The following is a 21,609-nucleotide window of genomic DNA, read 5'->3' on the forward strand; positions in this document are numbered from 1 at the left end:
CCCTGCCTCGCGCCAGCCGCGGGCCAACTCGTGGGAGCAGCGCGCGCGGCTCCCGTGCGCGGCAGAAAGTGCCTGATGCTGCCAACCTTCTCGCCTCGCCCTTGCTCCTTCCCTCCACACCCCTCTCCATGCGCAACCTCGTCGCCCTCGCCGCGCGGCCACACGCCCTCTCCTTCGCCGAGAGCAGCGCTGCGGCTGCGCGCCGCCTCGATGCCGTCGCCGTCGACGGCGAGAGCGGCCGCCTCTTCAGCGCCTCGTCGCTGCCCGACGGCGCCCTCACCAACTTCCAGATCCACCTGCACCCGCGGGCACACGTGCCCCACCACGCCGATGCGCACACCGCCAGCGAGCTGGGCGCATCGGAGAACGCCCGTCTCCTCTGCGCCTTTGCCGCGCCCACGGCACCGGATGGCCCGCGCCGCAGCGCCGTCGTCTCGCTGCAGTTCCTGCCGGACGGCGGCCCAGCGGGCGAGGCGGCCATCGTCATCCTGACGGCGGGCGGCGACATCGGCCTGCTGAGCCTGTCTGACCTGAACAACTATCACAGTTTCGGCGCTGCTCCGCCGACGCCGGAGATCGTCGGCAGCGTGGAGCAGGGCATCCTCGCCGCAGCGTGGAGCCTAGACGAGGAGAGCCTCGTCCTGATCACGGCACGCTCGGCAGACGAGAGAGAGAAGGTGCTGGTCATGTCGCGCGACTGGGAGGTGCTGAGCGAAGGGCTACTCGACACGCAGGACCTTGGCACAGGTGAGTTGTCGTGCATCTGCCTCATGCTGCAGGATCTGAGACTTCTCTCCAACAGACACGTTCGTCAACGTGGGCTGGGGCTCTGCCGAGACGCAGTTCCATGGCAAGGCGGGAAAGGAAGCGGCGGCGGCTGCAGGTCAGGCAGGACCCTCGACGTCGTCAGCGCGAGGTTCGGCACTGAAAGAGGATGATGGCGTGCCGCGCATCTCCTGGCGCTCCGACAGCTCGCACTTTGCCATCTCCTCGCTTGGATCTGAAGGCAGCAGCTCTGGGCGGGCAGTGCGTATCTTCGCTCGCGAAGGGCTTCTGTCCGCGACCAGCGAGGCTCTGCGCGGCATGGGCCATGCGCTGAGCTGGAAGCCCAACTCGCTCCTGATGGCTGCGACGCAGCGCTTCGGCGGTGACTACGCGTCAGGGAGAGATGGGCGGCAGGACGTCATCTTCATCGAGAAGAACGTGAGTGCAGAGCTCGAGCTCGAGCGTTCCTCACTGACACGTGCGCTGCAGGGCTTGCGGCACGGCGAGTTCAGCTTGCGAGAAGAGTCCGGCTCGCAGCCCGTTCCGGGCGCCTTCGATGCGCCGTCGTCGTTGACCGAGCAGCCTTGGGCACGCGAGCATGCTGTGCGCGAGCTGTCATGGAACTGCGATGGCTCATTGCTGGCGGTCTGGCTGCAGCGCGCGGACTCGCCTGCTGTAGTGCAGATCTGGTCGCCGACAAACTACAGCTGGACGCTGCGCTCCGAACTGCCGGCACTCGCCGGCGAGATCTGCTCGCTCCGGTGGCATCCCGAGAATGCGCTCTGCCTCTACGTGGTCTCGCCGCACCTCATTGTCGAGCGTGTCTGGAAGCTCGAGGAGACAATATCGCCCGGCGACGTGCCGACTGACGTGGCCTGCGCTGCAGTCGTCGACGGATGCTCGGTGCGCCTGACGCCGTTGCGGACGCACAATGTGCCGCCGCCGTATGCTGCTTTCACGCTGGTGCCGTCGCCCGGACGTGGCCGAGCGATTGCACACGTTGCATGGGCAGACGCATCAATAGGTACACAAGCGAAGAGCCTCCTCGCCGTGCTCTTCGCAGATGTCCCGGAGGTCGCGATCTATTCCTGCGCTTGGGGAGAGCTGGGCCCTCGCGCGCCTGTCGGAGGCTGGAAGGCGCCATCTCCGCAGCTCGTGTGCACAGTCAATGCCTCCGAGGGGCCTTCCACAAGGCCGTTCGTCGCGCATCAAGTCGGCTTGGATGCGGCCGTCAGCCAGAGCGGCGACATGCGACTTCAGCTTGTGGTCATCGGCGTGCACGATTCTATGGACGTGTCACAGGCTGTTCAACGCATCGAACTCCACGTCGACGCGCAGGGCGAGGCTTCCAAAGACGTGCGCAGTACTGCGAAGGGCACCTCCTTCCGGCAATACGTTCCCGTCCGACCTGCTTCTACGCAGCTCCATGAGGACCGGCCGCGAGTCTTGCTGCAAGACGACCTGGGACATCTCTTCGCTGCCGACACCCCGCAGGACTCGCTCGCAGCTCTGCCAGAGTTCTGCCCTTATGTCGCGATCGCTCCTTCTCTTGCGGCGCCCAAGACCGATGTCGAGGCTGGAGAAGAATACGAGGACAGTCAGTCCACAAGTCCTCGCGTCGTGGGCCTGTCAGGCGCCGGCGTGCTCTACGTTGAGTCCAACGTGGTCTCGCGCGACGCAACGTCCTTCGCTCTGAGCGGCGACATGCTCGTCTGGTCGAGCACTGCGCACCAGGTCCGCTTCCTTCAGCTCTCCGCCGACAATCTCTCGCGTTTGGGCTCCGAAACCGAGAGCACCGAGACGCTGGCGCTCTCTCGGAGGGTCGAGCGTGGATCGCGCATCGTCGCGGCGGTGCCGAGCTCGATGTCGCTCGTGCTGCAGATGCCGCGTGGCAACCTCGAGACCATCTACCCGCGGCCTCTCGTTCTCGCTGTTGTGCGGCGGAACGTCGCCGAAGCGCAATACGCGCAGGCCTTCTTGGTCTGTCGCACGCACCGCGTCGACCTCAACGTTCTGGCGCAAGACGAGCGGTTTGTGTCTCACCTCGACGAGTTCGTGGCACAGATCGGCGAGGCCGAGCACATCAACCTCTTCCTCTCCTCCGTCTCGGGCGAGCCCAGCAAGACGAACGCTGTCTGCGACTCCATGCGCGCTGCGCTGGAGCGTGCAGACGCGCAGCGCTACGTGACAAGCATCCTGACGACGCATGTGCGCAAGCAGCCGCCGGACTTCGAGAGCGCCCTGTTGCTGCTGCGCGACATCAAAGGTCGCGATGAAGCGGCCGCCGACGCCGCCTGCCAGTATCTGATCTTCCTCGCGGATGCGGACAAGCTGTTCGACGCCGCGCTTGGCCTCTACGACTTTGTGCTGCCTCTTCTCGTGGCTCAGCACTCGCCGCGTCGCGATCCACGCGAGTACCTTGCCGAGCTGCGAGAGCTGCGTGCCAACTCAAATTTGCCGTATCAACGCTTCCGCATCGACGATCGTCTCGCACGCCACGCCAAAGCCGTGACGTGGCTCACGCAGGCCGGGCCAGAGCATCACGATGAGGCGATCGAGTACGTCCTGCGTCACGAGCTCTACCAGGAGGCGATGGCTGCGTGGGCAGGTGACGCCGGCAAGCTGTGTGAGGCGCAGACGCTGTACGGCAACTGGCTGCTGGGCAAGAAGCGCGCAAGCGAGGCTGCCAATGCCTACGCCATGGCAGGACAGACTCGTCTGGCCATTGACGCTCACAAGTCGGACAATCAGTGGCGCGAGGTCTTCGCTCTCGCTTTGTCGCCGCCTCGCATGGGCACGCAGGAAGTGCAGCTGCTTGCGCAGGAGCTGAGCATGTCGCTGGAGGAGGCCGCGCGCTACGAAGATGCGGCGCAGGTAGCCCTTCAGTACGGCCGCGACGTCGAGCGCGCAGTGGACATGCTGGGGCGCGGCGGACACTTCTCGGAGGCACGCAGAGTGTGCGCGCTGCATTCGCGGCTCGACCTGGTCGAGACACACATCAAGCCGGCGACGCTGGAGACGCACACACATCTGCTGGAGGACGTCGCGGACATGACCTCGCAAGTCGACCGGACCGTCGAGCGCTTGGCAGCGCTCCGGATCAAGAAGGCCGAGGACCCAGACTCGTTCTACCCGGACGAAGACCCAGTCGACGACGGGCGCTCCGACACGGCCACGCGCATCACCTCCTTCACGCGCTTCACTCGCTTCACGCGCCTGACATCGCTCACATCACTGGCCTCGGGCCCGACTGCGCTCTCGTCGGCGTCGAGCGCACGCACGGGCATGACGGCCAAGCGGCGAAAGAAAGAGGAGAAGAAGAAGGCCTCGGGCAAGAAGGGCAGCATCTACGAGGAGGACTACCTCTTCGACAGCCTGGCAAGGCTGCTTGGCAGCAAGCTGGAGACGTGCCAGGCATCGACGGCCGCTCTGCTGCCGCACCTCTTGCAGCTCTCGTCTGCCCATCGTCTCGCCGGTCACGCCTTGACCGAGGCACTGTCCGCCTTCGAGACGCACGCCGCATCTGCTGTTGCCGCACTCAGCGAGGCAGTGGCCGCAGAGCACGCGTCGATCGAGGCGCTGCGGCTCGACGCCCTGCGCAGTGCCGTGTCGCAGGGCTCACCGTTCGCTGATCTGCTTGCTGCCGGCCTCTTCGCGCCCGTCCCGTTGCGCGAGCCCATCAAGGTCTCGCAGAGCAAGTGGCGCTGCGGGGTACTTGACGCCATGGCGGACACGAAGACGCCGGGGGCGCACTAATCGCATGCATTGCTATTCCACCTTTTGCAGTTCCGGTCTACAGAGGGGAGAGCGTCTGTTCTGCGACCCACTAGAGCAAGCCAGAGCAGATCAGCATGCCTGGCACGCATGGCGCAAGCCACTGCACGACTCACCTCCTCGCCAGCGGCCAGCGCCTTGAGCTCGGCCACGTAGCCCGGCTCGACGCAGACAAACTCGGTCTCGCCCTCCTTGTGCATGTCCTTCATGCCTGCGCCCTTCTCTCCTGGGTTCCAAAGCACCGTCTGTGCGAAGCCGTCGGCACTGCGCGACAGCTTGACACCACGACCGGCGGCACTGCGCGCCTCGACGGTGTCGCGGTCGGCGTACACGCGGTCCGTCTCGGCGCCGTCCATGGTGAGAGGAGCGCTGCCCGAGGCAGCTGCCTCTTCCCGCCCGGAAACCTTGTCGCGGAACGAGCTGTTGAGTCCGCTGATCTGCGCGCCGGCCACGGGCACGTTGAGGTAGTTGTGCAGCAGGGCGTGGAAGTGCATCGTCTTTGAGCCGGTGTTCTGCACGGCCAGCTTGCACGACAGCGAGTCGGCCGCGAGGGTGCTGCAGGGCCGTCAGAGGCATGACTTTGCCGCAGCCCTTGGCACACTCACACGGTGTAGCGCAGCAGGCACGGGAACGGGTAGCGCTTGAGCACGTCGTCGCGCTTCTGTGTGTCGAGCACGAGCGTGACGCTGGCGCTGCTGTCGCTGTCGTCGCTGCGCTCGAGCGTCCAGGTCTGCGTGCGAGCGAAGCCGTGGCGCCCTGCGTCCTTGACGTCGTCGCGCCCCACCGCGCCCTCGGGCACGTCTGCGAGCTCGCCAAAGAGCGGAAAGACGACGGGGATGCCGCCGCGCACGGCGGCCGAGCCGTCGAGGGCACTGGCGCGCGAGAGGAAGAGCAGTTCGCGCTTGTCGGCGCCGACGACGGCGCTGAGCACGGTGGCGCCGAAGAGGAGGATGTCGGCGGATGCGGCGCCGTGCGTGAGGCGCACGGTGCCGGCGTTGAGCAGGTCGGCGGGCATGGCGTGTGGTGGTGGTTGGTGAGAGAAGCAGGTGCGGCTCGGGGGGCTATCGCAGCCGCTGCTGCTGCAAGAGCAACATGTGGAGGCGGCCGAGATCGCCGAGCGTGGGAAGAGACGCGAAAGCGCACGGCCGAAGAGCGAGCGCGCTGCCGTCAGCAGCAGCGGCGCCGTCGCGTGCTTCTTCGTTGCTTCTCCACCACACCGTCCACCGCAGCCATGCCCGTCGCCACACTGCCGCTCGCCGCGCCCGCACGCACGCGCAACCTGCAGCCCGTCATGGCCCTCGGCCGCTCCGTCGGCGCCTGCTCCGCCTCGGTGCGTCGCCGTGCCTCTCTCCAGTGCCGCATGCGTGTTGCTGACGCCGCCTCACTGCAGGCCCGCATGTACGGCGCATGCGTCCTCGCCAACTACGAGGAGGTGCAGAAGGACATGTGTGCCGCCGTCTTTGCCGAGTTCAAGAACTGCGTGCAGAAGGAGGTGAGTGCCGCGGCAGGTCCAGGTGCAGCTATGAGCGGCGCGGGCGGAGAGGAGCATGTCGTGGCCGACTCTGCGTTCGTCGATGCGACCATTGAGCAGCTCAGTGCCGGTGTCCGTGTCTGCTGGCCTGCTCATCAAGTGGTGCTGCTTCTTGACCTTCGCGTCGCTGACGCTGTATTTCTCCGCCAGATGCGCCGCAAGTGGTAGACGCCGCAGGCGCGCCGCGGCCAAGGGCCTAGCGCAGCGCATCGCGATGGCCGCGCAGGACGGATAGCCACCTGCAGCTCCGTCAGCACCGGCGACCGCAGCATGGCGTGCAAGTGGAAGGCGCACTTTAGCTGCGCTGCGCCACGCGCGCGCGTGCAACGGCAAGGCCGACCGCATCTGCGATTCTCCGCACGCCATTGGCAGCCGGGCAGCGCAAGTGGACAATTGTCGCAGCGCCGGGCTCGCGCGCGAGTCGCAGCCAGAGCTCCGCACCTGCATGGCGGCGATGCGCACAAGGATTGTCATCTCAGCAAGGCGCGAGGAAAGGGAGAGGGGGAAGGGCGCCAGATGTGGGCATGGCTTGCCGCTAGTCGTTGTCACGCAACAGACGTTGATCGGCGCTCCGGGTCGCAGGCCTCGGAATTGCGCTCGAGGAGCGTGATTCCAAGACCTGCGACCTGGAGCGCACCTCTACGTCTGTTGCGCCGTGAGGTACCTCGGTTCGCGCGGCGCGGAGCTTTCCTACCCCGCTGCCGCGCCGAACTCTCAGCCTGACGGGTCAGGAGCAAGTGAATGGTATTATCGTCTACATGTGTCTCATCGCGATGGTCCTGCGGCGGCCGAGCCGCGCGTCCCGCTCGTGCTGGCCCTCGGCGCCGGCGCCCGACCCAGCCGCGAGCCGCGCGGGCTGGGGCTCGTCTCGCTGCGCTTCGTGCGCGCATACACGCTCTCGCGCGGCAGCTCGAGGGCCGGCTTGAGGCGGTACTGGCGCTTGCGCTTGAGGCGCTGCGGCGGCGCCACGTCGGGCGGCGGCGACGGCGAGCGCAGGTCGGAGCGCGGCAGGTGCGAGATGGGCGTCGGCACGGTGCGTGGGCTGGGCACGCGCGCCATGTTCTTGTACAGCGACTGCGGCGCAGACTTGACGGGCGACGTGTGCGGCGTGAGCGGCGACGAGGGCCCGGAGAAGAGAGGCGGCGGTGAGACCGAGGCGTCGTCGTAGTCCTCGGACTCGTCTTCCGTCTCTTGTTCCTCTTCTTCTCTCAGCTTCTCGACGATCTGCAGGACAGCGAGATAGCGCCGGCGGCGGTTCGCCAGGTAGCGCGCTTCGATGCTCTCCATCTCCTGCTGGTGTCGTTCTTTCGCCTCCTCGTATCGGTCCTTGATCTCCTGAATCTTCTGTCTGTAGTCGAGCCGGGCGTGCGAGAGAGCAGAGGATGACGACGCGTCAGAGTCGGAGCTGAGGGAAGAGAGCGACGAGAGCGATGAGAGTGACGAGATCGACGAGATCGACGAGTCGGACGAGTCGGATGAGGAGTCGTCAAAGCCGAACCGGGACGGCCCGGCGCAGAAGTCCGCGAGCAGGGCTACTGTGGCATCAGAGAGCCCAGTCCGGGCAGGAGGCCGGGCGGCGGCCGCTGGGCGGCGTTCCTCCGAGAACGAAGAGAGCGCGTCGTCGTACGCCTGAGGAGGCGACGAGAAGGCGTGGCTGGACATGCTGCGCGGGTACGGCGACGATGACGCCAGTACGGCGTGATCGACAGCAATCGAAGAACTCTGCAGCGCACCGCTAGCTGATGTACCAGGTGCCGCGACGATTGCAGCTCTCGCGTCTACCCGCTCTAGCCCATCGCGGGGCATGGGCGCAGTGCGAGCGGCGGGCGGCGGCGCCAGGACGTAAAGCGCCGATGCGGCAGACTCGGGAGTCGAGGTCGATGCTGCCTCTGAAGCAGCTGGCGAAGCCGCAGCGTCAAGCAGCTGTTGCGACGAGGATGCGACTTGCGATGCGCTCGTGCTGCCCGAGGCAGCACTGCGTGCACTCGTCTTGCCCTTGGCTGGAGCGCTCCGGCGAGCGCGTGCAGCAGCGGCCGGGCTGGAGCTGGGGCCACGCCTGGCTCGGCTGCGCGTGCCCGCCGGCAGTGCCTCGGCGCTGGTGTCTGACTCCACGTCGCTCAGGTCGCTAAGCTCGCTGAGCTCGCTCTCGTCGCCGCTGCGCGCCTTGCCGGCCGTGCGCGTCGAGGGCGCTGGCTCAGGCTCGGGCGAGAGCTCGTCGGAGGCGCTGTGCAGTGCGCCGGCACTGGAAAGCGCGCGGAAGCGGCGTGCGCCGAGCGTGTGGCCGTAGGAGCGGCGCAGGGCCGGCATGGCGGGCTGCGGTGAGGGATGTGGTGGAGCGGCGTCAAGGGCGAGGACAAGGGACGGCCTGCTGGGGAGGACGCGCTGTGACGCGTCGCGTTGCCGTGCCTGGGCGCAGCTAAAGTGGCCGCGTCTCCCGCACGAGACCAAACCAACACCATCAGGCACCAAGGGCCAGCCTCCGCCGCGCGCATCAGCCGGCCCCTGCCTCACGTCCACAGCCGCCTCCACACCAACACAGCAACACAGCAACACCCGCCGACCCCCCGGCCACCATGTCCACGGCGCAGGCCGTCGCGCCGACGCGCCAGCACCTGACGCTCTCGGGCTCGTCGCTGCTCGTGCGCGACTTCTTCTGCTACTCGCTGCAGAGCATCCTCTACCAGCGCGCCCTCTACCCGCCCGAGGACTTCAAGGCCGTGCGCAAGTACGGCCTGCAGATGCTCGTCGCCATCGACGACGCCCTCGCCACCTACATCGACGCCGCCATGCGCCAGCTCGCCGCGTGGCTCGAGCAGGGCGCCGTCAGCCGCGTCGTCGTCGCCATCGTCGACACCGAGACGGGCGACACCGTCGAGCGCTGGCAGTTCGACGTCGACGTCGTCGGCGAGGCCGTCGCCGAGAGCAAGCTGGCCAAGGAGGAGAAGAAGTGAGTGAAAGAAGAGCGGCCTGTGCAGCGGCGTGCGCAAGCGAGCCATGGAGAATCGATGTGAGGCGCGGAGCGTGGGTGTATGCGCTGGCGCGCAGGTTCGGGCCGCCTTGCGAGCTACGTGCTCTGGATGAGCAACAGAGGGGGGGGGGGGGGGCATCTTCGGGTCGCCTGCACATCAGCTGCATGAGCGCTGCTATGCGTCGACGGGCCACAACAGGCCGCAGCAGCCAGCAGCGAGGGGGCATTGTCGCTTCGCCGTGTGTGTGCGAGTCTGGCACCTTTCAGGCCGACTCTGTTGGCGCTGCAGCGGCCGGCTGTGGTGAGCTGTCCTGAATGCAAGCGAGCGGCAGGAGTGCCGCAGCCGAGACGATCGCCCCCTTGCTCACAGTGGGCTTGCAGCGCAAGCCGTGTGACGTTCTGCTCTGCACGATGCTCTCGCTGACCCAACCTTCAGACCGGTGCCGCCAAAAGCGTCCGCAGCCAACTCGGGCACATACGGCGCCAAGACGGACGCGCACGTCAAGGCCGAGATCGCGGCGATCATCAAGCAGATCACCGCAAGCTGCACCTTCCTGCCGATGCTGGAGCAGCAGTGTGCGTGGCAGGACCGCGTGCAGTCTGCAGAGCAGCAGCTCACATCTCCTCCTCCTTACAGGCTCCTTCTCCATCCTCGCCTACACGTCCACCTCGACGCCGATCCCGCTCGAGTGGGCCGAGTCGTCGGCGCGCCTCATCTCTGAGGGCGAGGCGGAGCAGGTGCGGCTGCGCAGCTTCAGCACGCACGTGCACCGCGTCGATGCGATGGTGGCCTACCGGCGCGGCGAGGACGAGTAATGACGATATCCGCTTCACGAGTGCAGCGGAGAGTGATGGCGGTCACTGTGGGCGTGTGAGGGCGCCACCAGGCGGCCGAGGGCTCAGTGCTCAGCCGCTGTCTGCTTGCTGATCTCGTATCGCTGCACCCCTCTCAGGGTGCTCATCTGTGGCATGTGTCAACCGGCCGCACCTGCAGCAGAGGCATGCTTGTCCGGCAGCGCTGTTGTGGAGCTGGTCCATGCGCTCTGCACGAGTTGGACTGCCGGATGCACTAGCTGGGAGTCGCACGCGCACGCGCGGGCCAGCGCTACCGCCTTGGCCCAGGAAGAAGCCGCGAAGTCGCCGCTGTGCCTCCTGCTCCTCTCGTGCCCGCTGCACGCCCTTGCTGGCCAACGCGAGCTGTTGGGAGACGTGCGCTGTACGCGATGCTGCCAACGGCTAAGAGACGAGAGGTGGCGAGGCTGCGAGATGGCTGCGTGCCTGTGCCTGGTGCTGCCAGGCGGCCTCTCGTCCCGGCTGCGACTTCCAAGCGCTTCGCTTGCCTCTCCACCCTTCCCAGCACTGCGCCTCGGCCGAGAGCGTGCACGCGCCGCCACAGAGTTTCGCGCCAGCACAGCGCTCGAAGCATGCGCCGCCTCGACTTCTGGGTCGTGTGGCCGCTGGTCGTCGTCGTCGGCTCGCTCCTCTTCTTCTCGCGCCAACACCCCACCCACGCATTTCCTCCACCCACCCTATCCCCCGCCACTCTTCCCAAAATGGCCACTGAGCAGAGTGCGTCGTCGCCGGCTGCTGCTGTCCTGCCTGCCCCGCACTGACCATGCCCGCAGCCTTCATCATGGTGAAGCCCGACGGCGTGCAGCGCGGCCTCGTCGGCGAGATCATCGCCCGCTTCGAGAAGCGCGGCTACCAGCTCGTCGCCGCCAAGCTCGTGCACGCCAGCCAGGAGCACCTCGAGAAGCACTACGAGGACCTCAAGGGCAAGGGCTTCTTCGCCGGCCTCGTCAAGTGCGTGGCGCGTGCGGCGCCTGGCATGCCGGCTCTCCCGTGCTGACCTCCGCGCTGCAGGTACATGGCCTCGGGCCCCGTCATGGCCATGGTCTGGCAGGGCAAGGACGTCGTTAAGCAGGGCCGCGTCCTGCTCGGCGCCACCAACCCGCTGCAGAGCGCCCCCGGCACCATCCGCGGCGACTTCGCCATCGACGTCGGACGGTGAGTGCCTGGCGCAGTGTGCGCGTGTGCGGCACCTGTGCTGATGCGCTCCGTCTTCCAGCAACATCTGCCACGGCTCCGACGCCGTCGACTCCGCCAAGAAGGAGATCGCCCTCTGGTTCGGCGAGCAGACGCCCACGATCGCTGTGCGTATGCTCGCGCTCCTCTGCCTTCGCTGCCTTGCTCACACCTCGGCGCCGCACAGTACCAGCGCTCGGCCGACTCGTGGATCTACGAGTAAGCCTCTCTCGCGACCTGTGCCGCCCTGCCGCACTGCCACATCGGCGTGCGCCAGCCCGAGCCACGTAGCGCAATGGGTATTTGATTCACAGTACACGCGTGTGGGGCAGCTGGAGGCAGGCTACGACAGCCAGGACATGGCATGTGACCAGCGCCAGTCTGCATCGTACCAGCTGGAGGGCACACAGGTGGGTGAGTGTCAGCTAGTGATCGCGCGGCGTATTGGTGAGCACGCACCCGGCTCCGAGCAGCCCGCCGGCGCCCATCCAGTCTCGCTCCGCACCGCCGAACAAGACCCACTCGGGCAGCTGTGCGCCGGTGCGGAGGGTTTGCTGTAGTGCGCGTACGCCGCGCTCGAGACCGCCGGCGTGTGCTGAAGCCGCTACGACGAGCGCAAGTCCTTCGTCTGGATCGGTGGGATGCGGCAGGAGCGACAGCAGAGCTGTGCAGTCCCTCTTCAGCGATGGAGCCTCGAGTGCTCTGGACCACTCACTCCAAGCTCCGCTGAACACGCGCGAGTGCAGGCGCAGTTGCGAAGCAGGCAGGAACGAGACTGCGGCGCGTGCTGGAGTGAGCATTGCACCACGCAAACGTCCTCGGACTCACACGGCGCCGGACGCTCTCGCAGCATCTTCTCGGCCAGCAGGTTCTCGTCTGCGCCGCCGAGAACGATGAGACTCCCGCGTGTCAGGCCCTCAGGCCGGATTGCGTCGACGTCGTCCACGATGCGCGAGTCGAGCTGAACAAACAGCAGCGCAGCGTGGGCGAGGCGCAGCGCAGCGCTATGGAATGCTTCTCTCCTCTCGCGCGATGTCCGCGTCGGCAAGACGAGCTGCAGCGGTGCTGCAGAGAGCCAGATGCGCAATAGCGGACCTTGTGGCCGGCCGAGGCTTGATGTCGACACCGCATGCCATGTGGAGTCGCGACACTCGAAGTTTCGCGCTGTGCCCGCAAACGCTTCGCTGGAGCTCAGCTCAAGCGCTTGTCCGTCTATTCTCAGTGCAGTCGCAGACGACGTGTGCCAGGCCTTGGCGCCATCTGACGTCAGGCTGAACGACTGGACGCCGCTGCTCGTGATGCTCATCGTCGTGTTGGAGAAGGTCACCTCGAGCCGGCCGAGCCTGCCAGCAATGTCAGCTGACTCACGATCGTCCACAGTAGGACACTGACCGCCCTGGTGTGTCAAGCGCGAGTATTCGCACGCCCTGCTTCGCCCCAGCTTCGTGCGGGTTCGTCGTGCTGAGCGTGAAGGAGTCGAGCGGGGACAAGGAGGCGCGACGCAGATGGGTCTCGATATGCGCTTGGACGTCGGCCTCGCGCAGCACCTCGGGCCACCAGTGGCCCTTTCCAGGCGCTTCAGAGACCCTGGTGAATGCCATGAGTATCGATCAGTGGAGCGTCGCGATGCACTCACTGCACATGCTCGCCTAGAACAAGCCTGCTCGCGGCGTTCCAGCTGTCGACGAGAGCAGCAAGGCTTCGCGAGTGCCACGGCGGCACGTTGTCGTCGGCGCTGCCGTACTTGATGAGCAGCGGCACGCCAGCAAGGTTGCTGAGGTCGACAGCGCGTGAGCGATTGATCAGAGGCGCATGACCCGTAAGCTCACCTCGCGTGCAGGTCGTTCTCGAACATGCTCAGTGAAGAGGCGAGGATCTGGACGACGCTCAGCATAGATCTGAAGCTCAGCGTCATCAAGCTCACCCCTGCGAGCGCTGGATCTGCACTCTGCCGGCTAGCGCTCCACTCGAACGACACATAGTCTCGCATCTAATCGACGCATCAGCTCGGCACGCAGAACTAGAGGCGACCACGCGCTCACCTTGATGTAGCCAGCAGCGATCGTGCCGCCAATGACCTCGTCCGGGAAGCGCGACAGCCTGTATAGAGCACCTTGTCCGCCGTTCGAGTGGCCGACTACATACAGCTTCGGCGCAACCTCGCGTCAGGTTGCGTCCGCTGATGTACACCGCGCAGCCACTGACCTTGCTTGGATCGAGAGCGTAAGCTGCTCTCAAGTGCTTGTCCACGCCCCACTGAGCCGCAGCCATCGACCTGACGGCTGCTGAGGCAGATGCGAGCGAGGCCAGCTGCCAGTCGAAGCCCCTGGGCGGAAGAGGAAGCTCAGTAAGCCGCAGAGCTAGCGGGCGTCAAGGCGGCTGACCAGCTCGTGCGGCCACTTGGGAAGATCACCCAGCTGTGCGACTGCTGTCTGATTGCGCCGGACCAGGCGCTGTCCGCCGCATCGACGCCGGCGCCATGCAGAGCCAACACGACCGATTGCGGCGTGGAGCTGCGCTGCGCAGGTGGCAGAGCGCTCGCATAGTCCAGAGCTCCGTCCGCGCCACGGAAGGTGAAGACGAACGGCTGCGCCTTCTTGACGTCGAGGGCCGGCAGTCGCCGAAGCTGTATGTCGACCTGCTCTTCGCGCGCCTCGCCACTGTCGAGAAGTTTGACAAGAACGCGAAGGCTCAGGATGACTGTCTCCGTCGTATGATCGCCGATGCAGGTCGAGAGTGGTCTAGTCTCATGGAGGTCCACGACGACTGAGCGGGTCTGCGCGGCCGCGATGCTAACGGTGTCGCTCAGGGACGCGGACAGGCACTGGGAAGCTAGACTTTAGCGGGGCGACTGTGGCGGCTGCGGCGCACTGACCCTGGACATCTCGCCATGGACACCAGCCTTCTCGATCTGCACAGCGCTGACGCCACCGTTTCGCACGCCAACTGCCACTCCTTGGCCCGCCAGCTCTTCGCCGACGATGTCCGGCGCACGGCCGAGCGGTGGGTCGACAGTGAGCCGTACTGCGGCTTCTTTGCGCAGTTGCACGTCGATCTTCAGCTGCAGCTGCGGCGTGCCGTCGGAGGACTGACTGTCGGGGTCGCCGAAGAGCCGTATCTCGTACACGGCGCGCAGCACGAGGCGATATCGCCCAGGGTTCAGCTCAATCAGGTGCGCCAGAGGCAGAGGCTGCTTCGTGTGAGAGCTGGACATGCTTTCCGTCGACGACATCGGACGCGCTGCCTGATTGTAGCTATACACGTCGCCTGTGTACCATCGCAGCTGCTCGCCTGTCGCATCGCCTTCGGCAACGAAGGCAAACTCGATCGCCTTGTCTACGTTCACGTGGAGCGCGACAGGGCCCGGCGCCGCGACATTGAGCTCGGTCCACAGAAGAGCCTGCCATTGGAGCGCGCTCCAGCCGGCGGTAGATCGCATTCCCTTCCAGTCGACCTCTGGATAGGCGAGAACCAAGCGCTGCGTATGAGAGGCGCACGACGAAGAGGATGTGCTCGGCTCTTGAGGGACAAACCGGCGCGGCGCAATGATGCCATCGAGGTAGCCGTATGCCGATGGCAGGCGAGGCGGCAGTTCGTTCATGAGATCGACCACGTCGTCTGGCATGCCCCATCCTGTCAGTTCCAGCAGAAATGCCGCCAGACGCGCCAGCTCACCGAAAGCTGTGAGCTGGTTGGCGCCGAAGGCCTGCTCCCTCATGCCTCTGCAGGTGGCGTACGTCGGCAACGAGCAAGCGAATGCGGATTGAGCGACACTCACGCTGGTACGGGACCCAGCGCTGTCCACTCAGTGCCCAAAGTCAAGCATGGCGAGGAGTGTACGACCTTCGGTGCATCGCCGAGCACGAGCTGCTGCGCGGCTGACCCGTGAGCACACACCGCAAGAGCGCTGAGCGCCAGGGCATGGGACAACGACGCTCTCATCACGCCGACTTGACCGCTCCGAGCGAAACGATCCGGAGAGCTGCTTGCCGACCGATGGTGGTGGTGAGACGCATCGAGACGCCCATCAGCGGCTGCGGATCAGGCCGCGCGTGCACGGACGCGGAACGCGGCGCGGATGCGGTTGGGCGGCAGGCACGTCACCGGCCTCTTGTTCCCGCACACCACATCTCACACAAGTCCACTAAGATGAGCATCGAATGTGACAGCAGGTATGCTACAGGCTTTGTCTGCGTGGAGAGACGACCCGCAGCGAGTGCAGGCGGGCGCATGCGAGTCGCAACGGCCACAAGCCAGGGTATCCGGGGAAGCAGGGTGATGAGGGGTGGTGCTGAGGGCCGCAAGGGCGCCGGGATGCGTGAAGGTGAGAGATGTACAGAAGCGCTGCCTCAGTGTCATGCTTGCGGTGCGTGGAAGGCATGCGTCTGCGGTCCAAGCATGGAGTGCTGGTGTGTTGCGAACGGCCCTGCTGCCGACGACGCCGGGTAGTGCTGCTGCTGCTGCTGCGAAGACGGTGCCAGCGACGACGCGCCAGTACCGAGCTGCGAGGCGTCGAAGCCGGCGAGCAGCTGGTTGAAGACGAGCGCGGTGGTCGGCGTCACGGGCGGGAATTCATACTCCTCACGCGTGCTGGGCAGCGACGTCGGCACGGAGCTGGTCTGCAGGCTCGACATGGATGACCGAGTCGGCAGCGACGCGGGCGGCAGGCCGAACGGCGAGAAGCTGACCGCATCCAAAGGCTGCTCGAGGCCGCTCGACGACGTCTGCGCGCCGTACGAGCTCGCCGTCGAGTGTCGCCGGAAGGCCGCATCGTCGGGCTGGAGCGCGGCGAAGTGCTGCTGGTAGCGCGACGAGGCAACGGGCGGCGCCGAGGAGGCCTCGAAGGACGCGGCGAGGTAGGGGCTGTCGAAGGTGCTGGTGCGCGAGTCGGTCTGCTGGCCGGCGTCCGACGTGCTGTCGCCGTCGTCGTTGTCGAGCTCCCAGCTGTGGAAGTCGAGGTCGTGACCGTCGGCGGCGAGCTGCGCCATGCACTCGCGCCGGTTCTGGTCGAAGGCGCCGTCGGCCATGGGCGCCGGCAGCGTGCGGTCGACGCTCTGCTGGAGGCGAGGGCCGAGGCCGGACTGCACCCGCAGCGCATTGAGCTCGTCGCGCAGCGTGTCGCTCTCCTGCGCCAGCTCGTGGATCTTGCTGCGATACATCGTCTCGCGCGTGAGGGCCTCGGCGACGAAGGCGAGCGACTTGTTGACGATGAGCGACTTGCTCGGCCTCCGCACTGCGGCCGTGGCCGGCAGGTTCGCGGCGAGTTGCTGTGCGCACAGACGGTCAGCACGGCGTCAACGGCGGCGTGGATGCGACACGCACCAGGAAGCGCGTGTTGAGGCTCTCGCGCCGGGCGCGCTCGACGGCGTTGTGCGTGGCACGGCGCTCGGCAGAGGTGCCCTTCTTGTTGCCGCCGCCGGAGCGCTTCTTCTTGCGCGGCACGTCAAGCGGCTGCGAGGCTCCGGCCTGCACGCCCTCGCCCTTGACGGTTGGCAGCGGCGCGAAGATGCCCTGCGGCCCGGCGAGTGAGGACATGGTGCGGTGCAGTGTCTGAGGAGCGCGGATGAGGTGCAGGTGTGGGAGCGGATGCGAGGTCGCTGTGAGAGTGAGATTGCAGAGGTGAGGATCGAGGTTGCGGTTGCGGGTACCGGGCGCAGGCCATGGCCCTGGTGCAGCCTTAAGAGAGACGCCTGCGTGTCCGCGGGAAAGGCTCCGAGCGCGCGGTGCGGAGGGGGGCGAGGAGGACGACACGGCCGCAGTGCCTCGCTTCGGGCGTGCCCATGCATCGCGATAGGCGCCCGCCGCCCCGTCGGCCCATCGGCACTCTCTGCTGCTGCGGCGGCGGCCTCGCACGGCACTGCGGCCGCAGCAGCGCAGCCGGCGGCAGGGCGCAGCTCGGAGTGCTGATGCGACGTGCGGCTAGGCGGTAAGCGCGCTGCGCCGGGAGGGGGCGCTGGGCAAACCCGCCGTGCCGGCACTGGCGCAGGCGCTGGACGCCGGGGCGCCGTCGACAGGGCAAGCGTGCGGCGCCGTTGCGCCTCGAGCCCGGGCTTGCTCGGTACCGCAGCACTCTCGCTCTCGAGCCACAGGGCGAAAGTGCTGCTACGCCCTCCTGAGGGTGCCGCGCACGTCACTCTCGCAGCACTGCGGCGCCAGCCTTAGCGGAGTGCGGCGATACCGCGGCTGAGCGCGCGAAGAGCGTGCGTCCGTGCAGGCACCGCGCTAGCACAGGAGGGCAGCTCTCACGCTGCACAGCGCTGATGCTGGCATCAGCTCGACTCGTGCAGGCTGCGGGACCACCACCGCCCGCGGCCGGTGACCAGCATGAAGCAGGAAGGTGCAGGCTCGGCATGCGGTGCAGGCACGCCGCAGCGCGCAGCAGCGCAGCGGCAGACGGCAGCAGCGCTCGAAGGCGTGCGCGCCATCCGTCATGCCCTCTCTCCTCTCTGGGTGCTGCACGCGCCTGCTGCATCTGCTGCAGCGGCATCGCATCTGCAACGCCAGCTGCGTCGGAACTGCGCTCTGCAGCGTCGGGAATGCAGCACATCCGCAGGAAGAGCGCTCTGCCCTCTTTGGACGGGCGCAGCAGGAGCAGGTCCAGGTAGCCGCGGCAGACGGGCGCTTCTCCTGTGTGCAATCGTCGCGCCGCCGAGTAGGAGAGCCTCCGGCTGCTGCGACTGCGCTTCGCTGCTCCTGTGCTGGAAGCGCAGTCGCTGACTATGCTGAGCAGCTCGTCATCGTCGGCTCCGTCTTAGAGCCGCAAAGTGCATCTCGACGGCACGGAGCGCACACGGGCCGGACGGCAATCAGTCCGTGGGGGCGGCCGCCAGAGCGCGTCCGAGTCCGAGTCAGGAACGGGTGCGGCCTTCGCGTGCTGCGCCGTGCGGCGGCGGCGCAACAGCCCCGAGCCAAGCACGATCTCGCCCTCAACGAGGCACCTCGCCCTTGAAGCACCTGTGCTGATGCTGAGATGTGACGAGCGCACTGTGGCGGAAGAGCGCATGTCGGGAGGACGAGGAGGCGCCCAGCACGGCAGATCGGCCGTGGAACGTGCTCGCATGCCGCCCGACAGCGGCCCTTTCTGCCTCTCGCCACTACTCGCCTCCGAAGATGGGCGCCAGAGCGGTGTCGGTCGCCGCCAGCATGCAAGCTGCGAGGGCATCTTCCCACGCCTGCGCCTCTCGAGCGGGACCTGCGCCGGCGCCCTGCACCCACGGGCGATCGTGCACCGATGCCGTGCCTGCCTGCTGCGCTGCATCTGCGCTCTGATGCCAGCGCATGAACGGCGTCGACCGGCGGGACGGAGTCGAGGCGGCTGCGGCGCACGGCGGAAGCAGACGAGCGTCCAGCCTGCAGCACTCGAGCAGAGCAAGCCCACGCACGTTGACGTGCTCACGGTAGGTCGAGACCATCATACATCGTCGCGACCGCAGCGGCTCAGCAGCAGCCATCTCTTTGCTGTTGAGTGCCGGGCGGGGCGCAGCGGACGCCGAGCCGCAAGAGCCCGGCGCTGCGGGTCGCACGGCGCCCGCGCCGGCGCTAACGCAGCGAGATGCGCCCTCTTGCTGCGCTCCCGCCCACGGCGCTTCCGCCCGCCCGCAGATCTCGCCTCCGAGTTCAAGCTCCGCCCAGCGAAGCGATTGCACGGCCCGTGCCTTTCTTCGCGACGAGCGGGGCCAGCGCGAGACAGGGCAACGATGCTGCGCTCCAGCCTGCGGCTGCTGCACCCGTCTCGCGTCCTGCAACTCCACGTCGCTGGCGCTGAGGCCGTGAGCTGGAAGTGGAGCCCGCGGTGAGTCGGATGTGAGGTGCTCCACCTTTCGCAGCCCCGTCCGCAGCGCCTGCTCTGCTGCTCGCCTCGAGCGGGACAACCGCAGCCTCGTCGAGCCTAACCGCCGCGGCGATAGGGCTGCTTTCTCCGCCCAAAGGTCCGCACAGGGTGTGGGACGGCGCAGCAACGGGGGCTCGTCGCAGCCTCGGAGTCGTCGAGCAGGTCCCACAGCGGGAGGTATCGTGCAGCATGCAGGTGGATGGCGGCCCAGCGAGATCCAGAGTCCATCGTCTTGGTGCTGTCGGCGCAGCGCACTACCCTGCGTAAGCTGACTGTGCCGCACGATTCGTATGGGCAGCTTCAGATGCGGAAGCGTCACTCCTGCTCAGCCTCCGCAGACTGGATCGGCCACTGGCCAGGAGGAGAGCAGAGTGGCATGCAGGATGCCCTGCATTTGAGGAACGTGCGTCGGCAGCCGGTGTCGCTGTGCGCGGAGCTCGGAGGGCCGTCGATGCGCGTGTGTGGCTGCTGCATGCTGCATGTCTGTTGCGTCGCTGCGACCCCGCACAGTTGATGAGGCTGACCACAGAGGTCCTCCTCCACAGCAGCAGCAGGCAGCAGCTGCAGGTCGACGATGCTGCTGCTGCTTGAGAGCATCGTCTGCCTCTGCCTTCTGCAGGGAGCATCGCAGACGCAGAAGCAGCCCAGATGCCGGGCTGCTGTGATGCGGCCGCACGGCAGATTCGCCGGCCGTGCAGGTCCGCACGCTACCTCCTCTCCTGCACCTGCCATCGTCGCTGTTCGGAGGTCAGGCACGACGAGCCCTCGGGCCGCAGGCAGCAGACGACCTGCTTCCCTCCGCAGACGCAGAATGCACCATGCAGCGTGCGTCGCACGTGCAGCAGTGGCAGCGGCAGCGGCTTCTCCATCGCTCCCGGGTTTTGGCACGCGCAAGGCGATGCTTCCCTGACAGGTCCGGCCAAGACACGGGCCTGCATATGTGCATCTGACAGCGCACGAGAGGCACAGGCGGCACAGCGGCTGCAGCAGATGCAGCGATGTGCTGCACCTGGCGCAAGCGGGGCGGCCGGCTCACAGGTCACGGCGGACGTATCGTCGCCATCGTGCCGGCCTGACGGCAGCAGCTGGAAGATGTCGTGCACGCTGCGATGCAAAAGCCTCCGCTTTGCGCTGTAGCGTTCTGCGATCGCACGCGCATGCGCAGATCAACAGCGACACCATGCGAGATCAACAGCGACACCATGCGAGCGACGATCGCAGCGCCGGAGCTCCTGCCACGAAAGTCGAGCACGAGACAAACGTTGGCCCTTCGACGACCCGCGTGCCTGCAGCTGTTACGCGGCAGCCAACGACCATCTCCGTTGCGCATGGCAGATCCCGGCTCCGAGCTCCATGATGCAGGCTGCCGCTGCTTCGGCCGCCGGACCCGAGGCACTAGCACCGACGACGGATCTCGTGCTAGACACGATTCGGCGGCCCTCGGCCGACAGCGCGCTGTGCCTTCTCGACATCGTCCGGCCATGCACAGACCAGCTTCTCCTTCACAACGGCAATGTCAATTGCGCCGAGCCGTCGGCAGTCTAGCGCCGCCGCAACAGATGCGCGGCTCCCTCCTCCGAGACGTCGAGCTCCGCCAGGCTGTGCCAATCTGCGCTGCCCGACCACTCAACTCTCTGTACTCCTGCACGTGCGTGTGCGCTCAGACGAGCTTGCTGAACAGGCGCCTGTGGAAGGAAGCGCGGTGAGAGCCAGTCGCACGGAACAGCGCGAGGTCAGACTTACGGTGCGGCGCACTCCGAGGCGCAGTGGGCGAGGTGGACTGTGAAGCGCAGCTCAGAGTCAGCAAATGCTACAAGAGTCCAGCCCAAGGCGCGCGAACGAGATGCCCCGCGAACCGCAAGCATGTCGCGCGCTGCCAACTGTCGCAGCTCGGACCGCAGAGCCTGCTGGGAGTCCACTCGCGCCACAGCATGCCAGCACCGCGTGTCGGGCGCTGAGGCCCATGTCCCGTGCTGGCCGACCCCGAGTCTCGGAAAGCACAGCTGAGCAGGGCTGGACCCGCCGGCGCACAGCCCCGCCCGCGCGAGAGGGCGCGGTCCAGATGCGGTGGGTATGACCTCCAATGGCCCTCGCTCATCGTGTGCGGATGTCGCTCGCCCACGATTTGACACCTTTCCCTCCACGGCAGTGGGCTTCGCTCGTGTTTTGCCCTCGCCTCGACCCTGTGATTCAGCCCAACTTTGGCCATCCGAGCTCCAAGCTGCCTCGACCGGCCGATCTCCATGCAATATCCAGCGGCGACGTCTGACCCGACGTGTCTCCACGCCGTGCCGCAAAGTGCTCCATGACTCACAGAACTCCTCGACGCAGTTCTCATCCTTGAAGCCCTTGCCCTCCGTGACGCGCGTCTGGCAGTCGTCGAAGTGGTGCTTCGCTGCGGAGCACTTCTTCGAGTTCTCGCACTCTGTGGGTGCCAATGTCAGCGGCGCGCTTGAAACTAGGCTATAAGGCGCAGAGCCAATCAATGCGCTCATGGCCGCGTAAATGCAGCACGCACCCTCGTAGATGGCGGGATAGGCCTGAGTCATGCTGTGAGCAAAGGTGCGAGGCGGGCTGCAGCACGCTCTGGCGACTCACATCCTCCGGCTCGTCCTCCTCCTCCTCTTCCTCCTCCTGCACAGTCAGAGCAGCGCAAGCAGGGCGCACCGGTCAGCGCTCAAGCCTCGGCGGTGCATCGCATTGGCACGCACCTCG

At 66.7% G+C, this 21,609-nt stretch overlaps 9 protein-coding genes across 9 annotated transcripts; 4 read left to right on the top strand and 5 right to left on the bottom strand.

The window, feature by feature from the left end:
* Positions 1-119: 119 nt before the first annotated feature.
* On the top strand, positions 120-4,548 carry FA09DRAFT_311845 (IKI3-domain-containing protein). The gene is made up of 3 exons (XM_025740676.1): positions 120-747; positions 803-1,203; positions 1,255-4,548. The coding sequence occupies exons 1-3, from the start codon at positions 129-131 to the stop codon at positions 4,519-4,521; spliced, it is 4,287 nt and encodes a 1,428-aa protein (XP_025595900.1). The 5' UTR covers positions 120-128; the 3' UTR covers positions 4,522-4,548.
* FA09DRAFT_331944 (galactose mutarotase-like protein) lies at positions 4,479-5,562 on the bottom strand. Its single transcript, XM_025743248.1, has 3 exons — positions 5,145-5,562; positions 4,656-5,094; positions 4,479-4,591 (listed from the first exon to the last, which is right to left on the bottom strand). The coding sequence occupies exons 1-3, from the start codon at positions 5,552-5,554 to the stop codon at positions 4,559-4,561; spliced, it is 882 nt and encodes a 293-aa protein (XP_025595901.1). The 5' UTR covers positions 5,555-5,562; the 3' UTR covers positions 4,479-4,558.
* A 208-nt stretch (positions 5,563-5,770) lies between these two features.
* Positions 5,771-6,238, top strand: FA09DRAFT_340948 (hypothetical protein; the record flags this gene model as incomplete). The annotated part of the gene is made up of 3 exons (XM_025744381.1): positions 5,771-5,869; positions 5,930-6,031; positions 6,221-6,238. 3 exons carry the CDS (start codon positions 5,771-5,773, stop codon positions 6,236-6,238), a joined length of 219 nt encoding a protein of 72 aa, XP_025595902.1.
* Positions 6,239-6,835: 597 nt separating this feature from the next.
* FA09DRAFT_362679 (hypothetical protein) lies at positions 6,836-8,411 on the bottom strand (the record flags this gene model as incomplete). Its single annotated transcript, XM_025745499.1, has 1 exon — positions 6,836-8,411. Exon 1 carries the CDS (start codon positions 8,375-8,377, stop codon positions 6,836-6,838), a length of 1,542 nt encoding a protein of 513 aa, XP_025595903.1. The 5' UTR covers positions 8,378-8,411.
* A 167-nt stretch (positions 8,412-8,578) lies between these two features.
* FA09DRAFT_331947 (putative MAD2-spindle-assembly checkpoint protein) lies at positions 8,579-9,878 on the top strand. Its single transcript, XM_025743249.1, has 3 exons — positions 8,579-9,017; positions 9,475-9,614; positions 9,676-9,878. The coding sequence occupies exons 1-3, from the start codon at positions 8,644-8,646 to the stop codon at positions 9,852-9,854; spliced, it is 693 nt and encodes a 230-aa protein (XP_025595904.1). The 5' UTR covers positions 8,579-8,643; the 3' UTR covers positions 9,855-9,878.
* A 713-nt stretch (positions 9,879-10,591) lies between these two features.
* On the top strand, positions 10,592-11,286 carry FA09DRAFT_335248 (putative nucleoside-diphosphate kinase; the record flags this gene model as incomplete). The annotated part of the gene is made up of 5 exons (XM_025743759.1): positions 10,592-10,607; positions 10,664-10,841; positions 10,902-11,045; positions 11,107-11,191; positions 11,251-11,286. The coding sequence occupies 5 exons, from the start codon at positions 10,592-10,594 to the stop codon at positions 11,284-11,286; spliced, it is 459 nt and encodes a 152-aa protein (XP_025595905.1).
* A 67-nt stretch (positions 11,287-11,353) lies between these two features.
* Positions 11,354-15,059, bottom strand: FA09DRAFT_362682 (hypothetical protein). Its single transcript, XM_025745500.1, has 13 exons — positions 14,842-15,059; positions 14,739-14,785; positions 13,939-14,681; positions 13,448-13,887; positions 13,269-13,389; positions 13,106-13,210; positions 12,988-13,053; positions 12,893-12,939; positions 12,700-12,837; positions 12,456-12,650; positions 11,892-12,406; positions 11,523-11,838; positions 11,354-11,458 (listed from the first exon to the last, which is right to left on the bottom strand). The coding sequence occupies exons 1-13, from the start codon at positions 15,003-15,005 to the stop codon at positions 11,407-11,409; spliced, it is 2,949 nt and encodes a 982-aa protein (XP_025595906.1). The 5' UTR covers positions 15,006-15,059; the 3' UTR covers positions 11,354-11,406.
* A 359-nt stretch (positions 15,060-15,418) lies between these two features.
* Positions 15,419-16,598, bottom strand: FA09DRAFT_340953 (hypothetical protein; the record flags this gene model as incomplete). The annotated part of the gene is made up of 2 exons (XM_025744382.1): positions 15,419-16,330; positions 16,386-16,598. 2 exons carry the CDS (start codon positions 16,596-16,598, stop codon positions 15,419-15,421), a joined length of 1,125 nt encoding a protein of 374 aa, XP_025595907.1.
* A 3,881-nt stretch (positions 16,599-20,479) lies between these two features.
* FA09DRAFT_331954 (Non-heme 11 kDa protein of cytochrome bc1 complex) lies at positions 20,480-21,434 on the bottom strand (the record flags this gene model as incomplete). Its single annotated transcript, XM_025743250.1, has 4 exons — positions 20,480-20,579; positions 20,638-20,674; positions 21,209-21,319; positions 21,413-21,434. Coding segments are annotated over 4 exons (195 nt in total), but the record flags the coding sequence as incomplete, so codon positions are not given.
* Positions 21,435-21,609: the final 175 nt, after the last annotated feature.

The sequence above is a fragment of the Tilletiopsis washingtonensis genome, assembly GCF_003144115.1.
Source record: "Tilletiopsis washingtonensis strain MCA 4186 unplaced genomic scaffold FA09scaffold_21, whole genome shotgun sequence".
Taxonomy (NCBI): domain Eukaryota; kingdom Fungi; phylum Basidiomycota; class Exobasidiomycetes; order Entylomatales; genus Tilletiopsis; species Tilletiopsis washingtonensis.